This window comes from Platichthys flesus, chromosome 10 (genome assembly GCF_949316205.1).
Source record: "Platichthys flesus chromosome 10, fPlaFle2.1, whole genome shotgun sequence".
Taxonomy (NCBI): Eukaryota; Metazoa; Chordata; class Actinopteri; order Pleuronectiformes; family Pleuronectidae; genus Platichthys; species Platichthys flesus.
This window is the reverse complement of record NC_084954.1, coordinates 21,868,584-21,883,458: the sequence shown is the minus strand read 5'-3', so window position 1 is coordinate 21,883,458 and position 14,875 is coordinate 21,868,584. Positions and strand designations below refer to the sequence as shown.

Here is a 14,875-nt window from a genome sequence, read left to right as displayed (position 1 = left end):
TAATAAACTTTGCTGCATATTAGTGTACTGTTGACACAAAAGCAAAGAAAAATCTAGTTTTTGTCCATTTTAAATCAAGGACAGGCAAAGTGATAATAGCAACAAAAAAAATCAAATTTAAGTTTCCCTTTTTCCTGTGAACCAAGAACAGGCAAAGTGCTGATACAAAAAATATATAAAATTTCAAGTATCCATTTTTCCTGTTAACAAAAAGGACAGGAAAAGTAGCAGCAAAAAGAACATCAATAAACAAAACTACAGTCTACTTTGGACTAAATAATTGTAATTAAAAAAGACGTTTGTCAGGCAACAGGATAACATTACGCTTTTAAACTCGTTCAATTATTTTTTTTGTAATGGATTCTAGAATCCTGCGCACAGGTATATACGTGTATGTAGCAACCTAGCTAACAGGCCATCTTACCGAGGCGAGTCCGTATCGTTTACGTTACGATGTCAAACCTCCTCCTCACATGCCCGCCGCCGCTCATCCGACGAGCGGACCAGTGTACAGCGGGTCCAGCGTGCATGTAGTTATTTTCGGGCCATGTTGAGGGTGAAGTTCTCCCGAACTATAGACCTCCTGTTGCGCGATGCTGTGACAGCGGACGCCGCCATTGGTCCATGTTTTGTCACTACTGCACATGCGCGACTTTCAGAGATAGGAAGGAAGCGAGATGGCTCACTTCTCAGCTGTTTCCATCAGCACCTCCGGTAAAACAACGTTTTGGTTCAGCTGCACGGCACGAACGACACGCGCTATGACGTAACCAACGACTCATCGACGAGTATATCCGTCGTCGACTGTTTTTGTCATCGAATTTTGTCGACGACGTCGACTAATTGTTGCACCCCTACTCAGAGGTTGTATTATAACCAGAGGTGTACTGCTGAAATACTGTACTCAAGTAAAAGTACCTTACTTTGATGAAATTTTACTTAAGTACAAGTAAAGGAACCCATGTGCAAATCTACTCACGTAAAAGTAAAAAGTAGTTAATTTAAAATGTACTTTAAGTAAAAGTTACTTCCAAAAGCCTGATGGGGGCCGCTACTATACAGTGCAAAAAAGGACAAGGGGTCATAAATCCAATCCAAAAACAGTTATTTTTAATTAAAGGATAATCTTTACAAATATAAGTGCAATGGCATTAAACATGTCAAACATTAAACATTTAACACAACATTTGAGAACTTTTTGGAGGACATCTATAGACATGAACCACATGACAGCTAAAATAAAAAGTTAAAATGCGGCTGTCCCACTGTATATTTAAACTTTTGGTTCAACTTTGGTCCACCTTTAGAGCACTAGTCTAGAAAACTTCTTGTTGAGTTTAAGCATTATATAGCTGTTGCCTCTTTTGCGTTTTAAGGCAAACTGCTTGCTGAGATTTGGCCACGGGTTTTCTTCATCTGCTTTAATCTCAACTGGCGGAAAGTGTGATGCTTACGCTTGTTGGTCGTCCGCAGCTTGTTGGTAGTCCACAATATCATCCTTCTCTAGCTCTTGTGACTTGGCACTGGCAGCTTGCATCGACTTCATCATCCACTTTATTCAGCATCTACCACCAGTGTTGTGCAAGTTCACACCTCTCATGAACTAGTTCAAAGTTCAGTTCATCCAAGTAAACATGAATAGTTCACGCTCATAGTTCACCATTTAAATTCTGAACTAGTTCATAGCTCAGTTCATTTCATAGTTTTAAGGTGGAAAGTGAGAATGAAAGACTTAATTTGTTTTTTAAAGAAAACTTTATCCATCACTACCCCTTGCCTTTAACTGTATTTCATATGTATCAATTACTAAAATATATATATATATTTTTTAATATTGCTAATTTTGCCTGTTTATTTTTCCATACACTGCAATCAAAGGACACAACAAATCAAAGTTGTGACACGTTTATTTTGAAAAGGTTTATTTTATTTTGAAAGGGACTTCCTGTAAAATACGGAAAAGATCGATACCGTGAGCCTCGCGGTTGGAATGGACACATTCCAAATACAGTGGTAGACACGTTGCACAACAGTGTCTACCACTGCATTTAAACTCCAGGACAACAGAAGGGGTAAACAAAGTATGGGATGCATATTTTACCATTCATATCATACAAAATATGTCATTAATATTGTTTAAAATCATTTTCCAGTGTGCTTCCTGGCGCGATACACTTGCAGTATGCGGAAAAAATAGACCATGGTATGTTATTCACAACAGTTGATTGACATGTAGGTTTAGCTAATAGGAAGCCCCTATGTTGCTATGGTATGGACCAATAGGAGGAGGCAATTAATGCGGGGGTCGGACACGGAAGTGAGGACCCGAATAAAGATGTCAACATTAGTACACAGTGTGTCTCACGCAAATTATTAAGCGAACTCAACAGACTCAACGCCGAAACCGTCGGTGTAGGGCGCGAGGCGCTTCGCAGCCCATGTGAACCGCACAAAGGTTTAACAGGGGGGAGGATAGGTTGCTCCGGGCTTCCCTTGGCGCTGCCCGGTGCGGCGCTTCAGAAATAAAAAGAAATGGTCAATTTCATTTTTTTGGAGGAAAATTAATAATTTAGATTAATCAACGAATCGGTAAAATAGTCGACAGATTAATCAATAGAAAAATAGTCGTTAGTGGGAGTCCTAGTTTCTTGTAAATGCAAAGATGGCAGAAGCTCATGCAAGCTAAACCATTACAACCACCACCCACTCCTGGCAAGAAATCACCTTTGTTGAAAAAATCCCCCTTCTTTGAATTCAGCATAAGATCAAATGTCCAAAGCAAACAATTCTGGATGCAACAAATAACAGTTGTATTTCAAAGCTATTCTGCACTGTTCCACTGCCAAGTTTGTCTTCAATGGTTGTGCTTGTCTGATTCTAACTAGTCATTAAGTGTCCGTTCCAATGAATCATCTGCAACACAAAAGAATCAGCTATGTTGACGATGTGACAGATAAACTGCCAAAGCAGCACTGTGGTATCATTGAACCTGTGCTGACAGCCCAACACAAACTGCATGACACTGCAAAGAGAGAATCATTCACTACCATTGGGTGATTTCCGTGCCAGTGTCTTTGAGGACTACACCTTGTCACTGATAACAGTCTCCAGGTAAACTGTTCCACTTGCTATGCTGTCTTAACACCTTGGTGTCTGTATTTCTTCAAACTTCAAACTCCTTGCTTGCATCCTAGCCAAAATATCTGAAACGTTTGTATTTAAGAAACTGAACACGTCTGAGCCACTGGGAGGATTTAAAACTGTCACCATCCGTCTCATACTCTAGCATTGTTGCAAAATAATAAACACAAAAAATGCAGAACAATGTGAGGATAAGAAATCCCATTCAAAGTAAACCACTGGTCACTCGGTCGTTTCCTATAGTTTCTGTGCAATGTGATGTTGGCACAACCCAACACATACCGTTCTCTGATAGAGATAAGGAGGCTACATGTGGGAATATGTCAGTCACTTGTTCCTTTACTTTGACTGTAGGTGCACATCAGCGAATCCACACGTCCCTGATTAACCAGAGGAGACTTTTAACACTTTGTATTGCATTTAAAAAGTCGTACCTTTACATTTTGACGTGTGATAATATAGCAGCCTGCAACGTCAGCCAACGCAACTGGATGTAAACACTAACCTCGGACAAAAAAGCACAAATTAAACACAGTCCTCCATTATTAACAGTTGTCTGACGTCAATGCGTGTCGCTGACACCATCTCTGAAAGTCATGTATACTCTTTTAGTGTTTGGCAGCTTGCTGAAGAGCTAGGTGCCAGGTGAGGAAGGCTCGCTAAGAGAGACGAGTGTGTTGTTGAGCCACTTCCACCATCAAACTCACCCACAAGCAGCTGGACATGGAGCTAATTACTTTAAACTGCCTGTGGTCAGTATAAACCTTTGAAATTGAGTTAGGGAGTAACCCCCCACACACACAGAAGACTACACTTACTCAAGAAGCGTGGGTTCGTTGTTCTGAATGTTATCGGGCTAGCGTTAGCAGCTAACTAGCTAGCTGGCTGCTTCCTGCGGCACCTGTTGATAACAAAGCCACTTCAGAGCATGAGCGAGAACCCGGGGACACTCACTGTGTTTCGGAGCCGTCCACCTCCGCCCTGGGCTGTTGGATCCGACCGGGAGCTCGTGGATAAGGTTTCCTGTTTAAGTCCGAGAGCTGGAAAAACTTCGGTTTAGTTCGTGAGACAAGTGTGTGACAGGCTGACTGCTGGTGTAGCGGAGCAGCGGAGCAGGGCTCTTACTGCCGCTCCTCCTCTCAAACTGTCACCTCCGACTCCAGACAGGGGGGAGGAGACTGCATACCACACGCACATAAAACAACGACGCTGATTGGATGCAGCGATCCTCCGAGCCAATCGAATCTCCTGCTACAGCCGTGGAATGTAGCGCATGAACATGGCATGGCGGAGTGATTATTATTATTGATAGATTAGTATTAAAAGAAGCCAAATTAACTTCAAACCAAAACAGCATCCATGAGAAAGCATCTGAAATGCGTAGATTGATTAACATGTCCGATCATTTAGCTCCTATATTTCATATAATCAGGTGTTTCCAAAACTTTAATGTCAATCATAATTTAAAACGCAATTTCCCCTAGTTCAAAACAATGACTTTACTAAAGGTCTGTGTAACAGTAGTAGCTTGGGTGTTGTTTTTGAATAAATGTTTTCTACTACACTGGTAAACTGTATCACCTTTATTTAAAACTGGTAAACTAGTTAAAACAAGTTAACTTAGTTATTGCTTTATAAAAGCCGACCTCTGGGTCTTACTAAAAATCCACACACACAAGTGTCACCACCAATGACAACCTTGTATTAACTGAACTTTATGTATTGTGGAGCTTATGTAATAAGTAGTTCACACAAATTCCTTTGAGGTATTGTGCATTCCATGTAGTGCTGTTGTGGCTATACCACTACTATGACTAATAATACTACTACTACTACTACTACTACTACTACTAATAATAATAATAATAACAAGTATAGACTTTACTTTACAAATTACTCAAATATGTCTTTGTCTCACCATGAACATTATATTGTTTAATCCCATGCTTGTTTAAAGGTCCAGCATGTAGAATTTAGTGACATCTAGTTGTGAAGTCGCATGTTGCAGCTGAATACCCCTCAACTCACCATCTCCTTCCAAACACGAAAGAGAACCTGTGGAAACCTTCAGTTGTCATACAAACTCAAAAGGTGTTTAGTTTATTCAGTCTGAGCTACTGTAAAAAAAACATGGCGCTCCCAATGTAAATATTAAGTATTTAAGTATAAAGGGTCTGTTCTAGAGTAAAGAAAACAAGTTTGTAAAAGTTAGATGAAAAACAATAGTGAAAAGATCTCTATGATTATTTTATATTCAAGTTCTGCCAATAGATCCCTTTCCCCTAAATCTTACACACTGAACCTTAAATGTTGTTCTCCGTGTGTTTTTCTACTTTCATGGTGTTTTTTTTTTGTTTGGAAACATTTTATGACTTTGCTCTGGCAAAAGTGTTATATTAAATGAACTTTACTTACTTATTGTAATGTAAATTCACTGCCAGCAAAGTCTGGTGAAGTTGCTTTTAATTGTATATTCACCCTGTAAAAATAAATTATAAAAAATATAAAAAACCTTTACAATAAAAATTGCTCATATTATCCTTTGTCTCACTATGTTCATTGTATTGTTTAACCCCGTGCTTGTTTAATGTCATTTCCCAAGTTTGTTTCACTGTCTTTTATTGCATATACATGTTGTGTAATTGCATGGTGTTATTACATTTTGTAAAAACACATATTAAATTATCTTCACTTACATATTTATAATACAAACACAAGAATAAAAATGAGGACAAAACCAATTTCCAAACTCATGAGAACAGATGTAGGTATCTCAAAAGGAAAAAAAAAGAACTGTTTATATGTGTTGAGGTGATTTACACTTGGTTTGAATGTCAGACAGAAGTCCATTTTATACTCTTGGACAACAACCAATACGTTTTATTTAGAGTTGATCTTCCCCCCGTACGACTGATGCTAGATCAGAAAATAAGTTTGAAAGCAGCGCCTGTACCAATAATGCAGGGGTGTCATGCAGCAAAGGGTCAGGGCTGGATTTTGACTCCTGGCACTTCTCTATCTGTGTAATTACCACACAGTCATCCTCTTTGGGCTTGGCACCTTGGCCATAAGCATAATAGGTTCACATACATTGTATAATAAACTCATTTAAGATGCTGTGAATAATCAAACATGTTGCTGTTATTTGAATTATCGTTACTTTTTTCCATGTTAGTTATATTATTGCTGTATGAATTTATTACCGCAATGGCTGCATAGTTATATTTTGACTGCATCACACATGATGCCAACTTCAAACTTACCACTGTCGACTTTGTCTGTCAAAGCACTTTGTAAACTGTTTTTAAAAGGTGCTATATAAAGTTATGTTGTGAGCATCATTAAGCTTGTCTTTATCATCTTTTTTCTTCAAAATTATTAAATTTCACAGACAAACTGGATTTGAGAAATAATATCCACTTGTTGAAACAAATATAGTACAGAATAATCAGGATTATTTTTATTAATTCATCTTCAGTTTCAATAATATTACAGAAAAAAACATCCTCTTTATCATATCTATACAGTAGTAGTAGAATGCTGTGTCATTGCTTCATTACAAGTGCTGGTCATAGTTTATAGTATGTGCAGTGTGACACAGAGTTCAGTCCAGTGTTACGATCACTCAGTACAAAGGCAGTTTAACAAGAACCTGCTTCTTCTTACTCAAATTAATCTATCTGGGATTGATTGGTCCTCAATGGGCAGGTGCCAAAACAAGCTCTGATGCTGCGCTCATGTCAATATGGGTTTCTCGTAAATATGAACTTCTGGATGTGCAATATAATAAATGTGTTTTAATTCAGTTTATTTAAAAAAAAACATGTGGATGTGGACTTTTCAGTGAATTTATGTCTGCCTTTCACCCTGTTTTTTCAATTTGTATTACATGACATGAACCCAGCATGAGCCATTGGCAGATGTACGGTGTGCATTTGAGGTAACAGGAAAGTTTCTGACATCTGAGCCAGAGGAGTGAATGAGAAGACTGTGTTGGTACCCCGAGCATGGGCTCTGAAAACTCATCTTACGCACCAGTGGTCACATCAAGATCTTTCATAAATGTAGTTTTTAGTCAGATCAGAAGACGTCCAGACGCTGCACCCTGGTCTCAGTCCTGGAATCAATCCTGCCCAAAGAGAAAGACACCCCCCACTCCCTTTAATGGGCATGCAAGTGTGTGGGACGGATAAGTGGAGGATGAGGAGAGGAAGGAATGAGTGGAGAGGTGGAGAAAGACTGTGTCAGCCTATAAAGAGAGGGTCAAAGGTCAGAAACACTGACTTCTGTGGTATTCAGGTCAAAACTATTTTGTAGACACAAGGTTCTTATCTGGAAAGAAAGTCTTAACTATGATCATCAGGGGGAATGACATCAGAAAAACTCCAACAATGTCATGTGGTGTTATAAAGTACCATTACATTTAAATACGAGCGTTTCCACCATGACCTGAATTAAGCATCAGACCTTTGACCATGAGGGGTTGTTTGGCACTGATCAATCTGACAGGGAGAATCAGAAGAAGTAGAGGGGAGAAGGTATGGGGCATAAGTGAATGTTGGAACTCAGACACTGCATATGATGCATTTGAATGATCCTTGTTAACTGGTAAACAATTTAAGGTTGGTCTTTGATCAGCAGGACGCTGTAGCTCTACTTGCTTGTTAAATAAACTAGTCATGGGCTGAATCTCACAGAAGGTTTTCTAGATGTCTCAGTGTTGCTCAGACTACAGTACAGAACATCGAGTGCGAAGCGGTCACATGTTGTAGGTTGATTTACAGCCTTGAACTGCACCGACTTCGACAAGCACCTTAACACCATTGTGGTAGAAATACACTAGTTGTACAGTTTACGAGCACCTGAATGTGACATCCTGCTTTCAAGCGATGTCACGTCAGAGTTTCTCTGAGTTTGAAACATGTCTTGGACTTCTGTTGTCCACGTTCGTGTGGTTAGTAGGTAAAAACCTGAAAAAAGATGGAGGCTCCTGATTAGCCAGAACACAAAGCAAAGTCAGTCTCTGACATAAGCTGTTGACTAGGTATAGTAATCTTTGGCTGCTGACAGAATGATAATATTCCATATTATTTTCACTAGATCCCATGAAAAGACCAAAACCAACAATATTTGTAATCCTATGTGACACAGTAAAAAGTTACACACACACATGCTTCCACACACTGTTCTACTGTCAGAGATACTCAATCTAGCACCAAATGATGAGTCTGCTGCTGAAAGCAACCCACAGTAAATGTCCCATTTACTTATGTAGGAACTAATATTGAAGTAACATTTGCTAAGACTACAATGCCCAGCTGTTAATGGGTAGAGATGGAGCAATACATTTTAAACGAGTACTGACAGTGGTAGGTGAATTATGTAACACTTGGAAAGAGCGTGGCCAGCTGCCAACCCACACACCTTCACTCCAAGTTTTCATTAAGTCTTGTAACAGTGTTGCAGTTCAATTTTCCGTCAGTAGGAATCAGTTGAATTTAATTTGTCATTTTTCTTGAACCTGTTCTTTACCTAAGTAGATAATTTCCCAGTACATTTCACTCTACTACAAAAATCTGTTATTTGAACTCCACTACATGTTAACAATGCACTGTGTTACATGATCACATTATTTTTATAATTTTAAAGTAATCAACGACTACAAGAGAATCAATCCCCTGATCCTATCAAAGTGGGAAAGTAACATTAGACCCTGCCTTGTGCTGCAGAATCAGTCACTAATGAAGAAACACAACAGAGACTCAGACATAAAGATGTGGTAGACTGTTGATTAGGTAACATGGTAGACTCAACTATACTTAGACTTTTGATACTTAAATTATATTTAAAAGCAAGTACTTTTTACTAAAGTAGAAACGATAATATGTAAATTTGTCTCTATTTATTTGTACTTTTACTTCAGTGAGTGTTTTCCTCACAACGTGTTTTAGTCTTTTCATGAGATTTCATGACCATTTGAAAAATATGGAACAAAGTCAGCCATATCTTTTTTATAGCTTTAAAAATGAACAAAAAATGACAAAGGATAGACATGTTGTAGTTGTAAACCTTATGTAAATCAAACACCACTTGAATGCAGGGTCTGCGTTGTGTAATATAGCATCGTGATTTTGTTCAGATTTGATGTCGGAGCAGAGGGTTCTGGTGTGGTGAGTGAGGATGGAAGTCCAGCCTCACTCTGACTTAAAGCTGAGCGTTTCATGGCTTTCACTGAGAGTCCAATGGGATTCAGGGTCTCAGTATGGTCTCAAAGTGTTAGCATACTGTATCTGGACAAAACAATACAAAGGATCCTTTTATTATTTTTTCCTCTTTTGGCAACAAATGTATATATTTTTTTTCTGTACTGGCACAAACTATTTCAGCAGCTTTGATCAGAAGATGTCCTTATAAGCCTTTAGATCAATATTCATGTTAGGGTCAGTGTGTTGTAGGAGGAGATGTAGTAATACTGCAGGATAGGGAGCTTCTATATCTTAATAGAGGGTGACAGAACAGAGGCAGCAGTAGAAACAGAAGAAGAAGAAGAAGAAGAAGAAGAAGAAGAAGAAGAAGAAGAAGAAGAAGAAGAAGAAGAAGAAGAAGAAGAAGAAGAAGAAGAAGAAGAAGAAGAAGAAGAAGAAGAAGAAGAAGAAGAAGAAGAAGAAGAAGAAGAAGAAGAAGAAGAAGAAGAAGAAGAAGAAGAAGAAGAAGAAGAAGAAGAAGAAGAGGAGAGGTCAGGAGAAATGAAGGAAGGAAAGGGAAGTTTACGTCTCTATATCTACCAGGGAAACTCACAAAGCAAATGAACAGGAAAGAAGAGGAAATGGTTACTACTAAGATGATAATATTCAATCAATAATAATAAATAGAATATTAATTAAGAATATTAATAATCATTATCATCAGGATAGTAATAATAATATTACAGAATAAATCTCATATTTTATATATTTCTTTTCACTTTTTTTTTCTTCATTGAAATACAGTGATCTCCTCAGAGCAGACCAATGAGGATTCAGCCCACGCTGGCTCCAATTGGCTGTTGCATATGACATCACAGCTAATGGCGACCAGGTAGACATGCATCACTTCCTGCCCCCGCCAATATCCTGTCCAGACAGGAAGTCCTGGCACTGACATGGTTATCGGTAGCGAGTGACATTGAAGTCTGGGGATAAAAGCAGGTTGTTGGATAGTTAGTGGGAGTGTTTTTTCCTGCCTTTGTGACAAAGTGAAACATGTGTACAGGGGATTAAAACATATGAGAGTGATGTACCTGCATCATAATCGTCCGATCACCATGACGTCAACGACCTCTCCCTTATGTAGCTCCACATACTGCTCTGTTTTAGGAGGCAACATCAGCAGGCCGTTGGCGCTACGCATTGACATGAGCCTACTGGATACCTGGTTACCTGGAGAGAGCCACAACAATCATGCATGTCTGAGTAAGTTGTGTGTAAGCCTCCAGGATATGCATAAAATAATAATAATCATTCATATTGTCATTATTATTATATACTTTTTATATAGTACTTTTCAATAGACAGGTTTACAAAGTGCTTTAAAGACAACAATGCATAAACAAGTTAAAGCAAAAGACTAAGGATAAAACACACAAATAATTAAAGCAATTTTCTAAAAGTGTGTTTTTAAAAAGAGGACACTGAGGCAGATGCTCTCATTAACAAAGGAAGGTTGTTACACAGTTAGTGCTAACGGTAAAATCCCTACCACCTGGTCTCTAGTCTAGCCCTGGGTATGGTGAGCAACACTTGGCTAGCAGATCAGAGAGTCAGAGCAGGGTATAAGGGATGAGGAGGTCTGCAAGGTAGGGCGGTGCGAGGCCATTCAGTGATTTCAAAACTAGAAATAAAATCTTGCAAATTAATTCTGAAATCCATGCGTAAGCTTTGCAAAGGTGAGAATGGGTGTGATGGGATCATATTTTCGTGTTCATGTAAGAACCTTAGCTGCTATGTTTTGAGTTGAAGGGCAATACTGGCATGAAAAGAATGATTTGATCTGAGCAGTACTGATTTGACTGATATCGGATTTGGAAACACAATTCTTGCCTCATGGGTTTGCATTGAAGACCACGTCTAAAATGTGTGTGTATATCCGTGTGTGTGTGTACCTGTGCTCTGTGCCCAGGGCAGTGGCTCCTGATGATGCCAGGTGAGAATACAGCGGTGATACTCTGGTCTTGGATCCAGCTTAACATCACAGGAAAGCTGAAATACACACAAACACAAGGTTATGGGCATGTTACATATCTGTCCAACTTCATTGTATCTAACTTCTTGGAACAGGAATACCATTTTAATGCATATATGCTACATTTCATCATGGAGTTATTTATTTTTTAAACGCTCACTTCCAAACATCTCTATAATTTCTACGACAAAAAAGTTTATGTGTGCCATTTTATAAAACTCATTAACAGATATCTGGCATCTGTGGTAAAGCAAATTTACATTACCGTTAAAAGAGTTGTTGTCATATTATGATCAACCACCGAGACGGTGTCTCTACCCTTAATGTATTCATATATAAATTTGAGATTCTGGATTAGTGATTGTGTGTGTGTGTGTGTGTATGCGTTTTACCCTAGCTTTAATGATAGTAGGTCTAGGATCCAGAATGCCTTGCATCTTCCTCAGAGCAGGAATCACAAACAGGTTACAAGTCACCACTGCAGACACTGGGTTACCTTTAAAACAACATAACAACACAACACTGGGTTACTGAGGAGGAAAGCATAGGCACTAACAACAACTGAGATATAAAGTTAGGAGATATTTACTACAATCTACACAAGTGCATATATACAGTGTACAGTGCCAGGTTTATAAATATCTAATTAGTGTCTGCATAGTCTCCCTTTGCATTGAACATGTTGGTGTTGTATTGTACATGCCTGATATAACAGACATATCCCTGGTGAATAAATTATTTTTGATGCTAGTCATAACTAGCACTAGACACTTTGTACGAAGGCAAAAAAACTCACGGTCAGCAAGTTTGGGAGTAACTCCCAATGCAAGAGCAATACATGGTTGACTGAGCCACTCAAGCAGGTTTCAGACAGGAACTCTGACAGATGTCTGGAGCATTGAGCCTGGACATTGGGCTGGAGCTTTAACGTGAGGGCAGCCGGAAGAGGCAAGATGTAACGTATTAATTCCGCTGTGGAGATCATATGCTTTGGTTTACAGCACATTGAAACAAGTATAGACCTTCATCACCAAAACCTCTCTAGACATCTTGGTTGACGTCCTATAATGAGTTGCCGTTCTTTTTCTTCCTGAGATATGTTTTCTTTTTTTGCATTTGTCCATTTGTCGCATGTTAGAGATGTCCTTAACACCCCAACTGGCTGGCAATTAATCCTGAAGAGGATCTCATTCTGTGTTCTCACATCGGTTCCGCCGGACTCTCTGCAAGTTTTTTTAACTTGGGGGCCAGACAGAGGTAGTCTGGAGGCTCTCACTTGGACATTTGCGTTCACACAAGTCTAGAGTTCAGTGCATATCAGAAAGCAGCTTTATTGTATTGAAGCAGGCGCCAGATAATGAGAGAATTACGAATAAACGAATTACGATTAAAAAATATGTATCTTATTTTAGTAATTATTCTGGTAGTTTCTCTAGAACAAGGCAAACACCACTAAAAGATTTAGCTGTGCCTCAGCTTTACCAGTTTAAGAATAAAGAAACGTAGGTGCTGGTCCAGGCAGTGTCCTATTCAGAAGAGAGGATGACTCCTATAAACCCATAATCATGGTTCTCTAAAGAGTCATGTAGACGTTACTGTGGGTCTATGCAGACAAGGGCATTATGGGTTACCACAATTCAAACAGGATTTGCAAGACTTAACGACAGAAATCCTCAATATGAACAAAAACAATTTGTGTGGACCAGTAATATGCTATTTGATAGAACACAGCAATGAGGATATGTGGCTGGTTAAGCAAGAGAATGCATTAATATCCAATAATTTTCCAGGTTACAGTGATTATGGGTATCAATATGTTTACATATATCATGTTTTCAATCAGCTGAGGGTCATCTGAGGTTCAAAGTTTGTACTTTGGGCTTGGGCAAAGATGACACCCAAAATACATTTAAGGTTTCACAGTATTGCCTGCAGGCAGCATAAGGAGATTGCAATATACTCATATTTACGTTGTATCGAGAGCAATTTTCACCTAATGCTGCTTTTAAAGTGATTCTATCTTCTATCTATCTATCTACCTATTTATATTTATGTATTCCTCTCTGTATTGTGAACTAAATGCAACACAATTATGTTCAAGTAACACTTGTCTGTATGACTTTGAGTGACAATAAAGGTCTTTTGAAGTTTTGAAGTTGAGGTTCTGTCAATGTTGATGATTTGAGGTGATATCTGTTGCTCTGCTGTTACTAAGAAACACTTTGGTAAGTGATTGTGTTTGTCAGTACCTGATGTTACCTGTTCTTGTAACGAAAACAATTTTTCGAATTAATTCATTGACTAAATATTTGACGAGAGCCAGCAAAGAAAACACGGGGACAAACTATGAAAATATGCAGGCGACAGAATGACCTTTTAGCAAGAGTCATCAGGAGATAACATATCAACCCCGGCAACCACAAAACCTGAAACAGCAGATGATTTGGTGCTTTAACAGTTATATGTAGCTGTACAATCTTCAAGAGTAGCCAATTGTTTCTTAAAACAATTGAATCTCTTCATACACACACCCTGTAAAACATAATGTGTGGCATCTGTCTGTTGCTTACTGGTGAAAAGTTCTAATGTGAGAGCCTACTCTCCATTTGACCAGGTCAAACTTACCATGCCAACTCACATGTGTATTTTCAAGTTTTAATTCTTAACTTCAGTTACTTGTCACATAAACTCCTGATTCATGAATTGGGATTAGGACTGAGCCAACACATACAGTTGGTTACATGTACTTCCCTGAACATGGCTTCATATGAATAACAACATTGTGTGAGGAGCCAAAACAGTTCTGATCAAACGGGGTCTAGGTGATTGGACAATGGTGAGATACACACTTACTGACAACACTGACACAACACACAAAAGCAGTAACATCAGATAAATATGGTACCTGGCAGAGCAAAGATGAGTTTCCGAGCTCCATCAATGTCAGCTGTTGCAAAGGTAGTAGGAAGACTGAAAAACAGCAACACGCAGATTGTAATTTTACTTTTACTGGCTGTGATCATATCAGACCATACGTGCTTATACAAAATGGACGTAGCTTCGGGGAGCCTATGTGGAAGTGCTAAAAAGTGTAATCTGCAGAGATCCAGCAGGGGCTGGGTCAAACTGGCTCCAAGAAATCTCTGGCTCCTTAGACAGCCATTAAAAAAAAAACGACAATTTCTCCCATGAAATACTCTGTCAAAAAATGAATATGGTCTCATTCGCTAAACACTCTGCATCTTAACAGAGATCTGTTGATGCATCTGAAAATTATATCGTAATTAATTAGATATTAGAGCTTAAAAGCTGCAGATTTGGGGGCAGGTCTGTTTGATTGACACACTCTTGGATTATTGACAGGCAGCAGCTTGGACGGGTCAGACTATGGAGAGATTCATCGTGTTTGCTCACTTCTCTGACATTTACTTCTATTCTGTCATTACCAGTTGCTGCAGAGGGTTTTTACACCGATAATTTGACTGTTCGTACAGTTGCTTTATTAGGGCCCGCG

At 38.9% G+C, this 14,875-nt stretch overlaps 2 protein-coding genes across 4 annotated transcripts in view; both read right to left on the bottom strand.

Annotated features, from left to right (window-relative positions):
* The window catches only part of pals1a (protein associated with LIN7 1, MAGUK p55 family member a), a 39,109-nt gene extending 34,817 nt beyond the window's left edge, over positions 1–4,292 (bottom strand). For both annotated transcript variants that reach the window (XM_062396495.1, XM_062396496.1), the window contains exon 1: positions 4,096–4,292. The gene's annotated coding sequence lies outside the window, so the exon portion shown is untranslated. The remainder of the gene's footprint in view (positions 1–4,095) is intronic.
* A 2,284-nt stretch (positions 4,293–6,576) lies between these two features.
* gphna (gephyrin a) overlaps positions 6,577–14,875 on the bottom strand; it is a 29,091-nt gene continuing 20,792 nt past the window's right edge. For both annotated transcript variants that reach the window (XM_062396637.1, XM_062396638.1), the window contains 6 exons: positions 14,267–14,331; positions 11,754–11,857; positions 11,282–11,378; positions 10,421–10,559; positions 10,106–10,312; positions 6,577–7,270 (listed from right to left, as the gene is read on the bottom strand). In XM_062396637.1, coding sequence (XP_062252621.1) covers positions 10,426–10,559; positions 11,282–11,378; positions 11,754–11,857; positions 14,267–14,331 — 400 coding nt within the window. In that variant the 3' untranslated portion in view covers positions 6,577–7,270; positions 10,106–10,312; positions 10,421–10,425. The remainder of the gene's footprint in view (positions 7,271–10,105; positions 10,313–10,420; positions 10,560–11,281; positions 11,379–11,753; positions 11,858–14,266; positions 14,332–14,875) is intronic.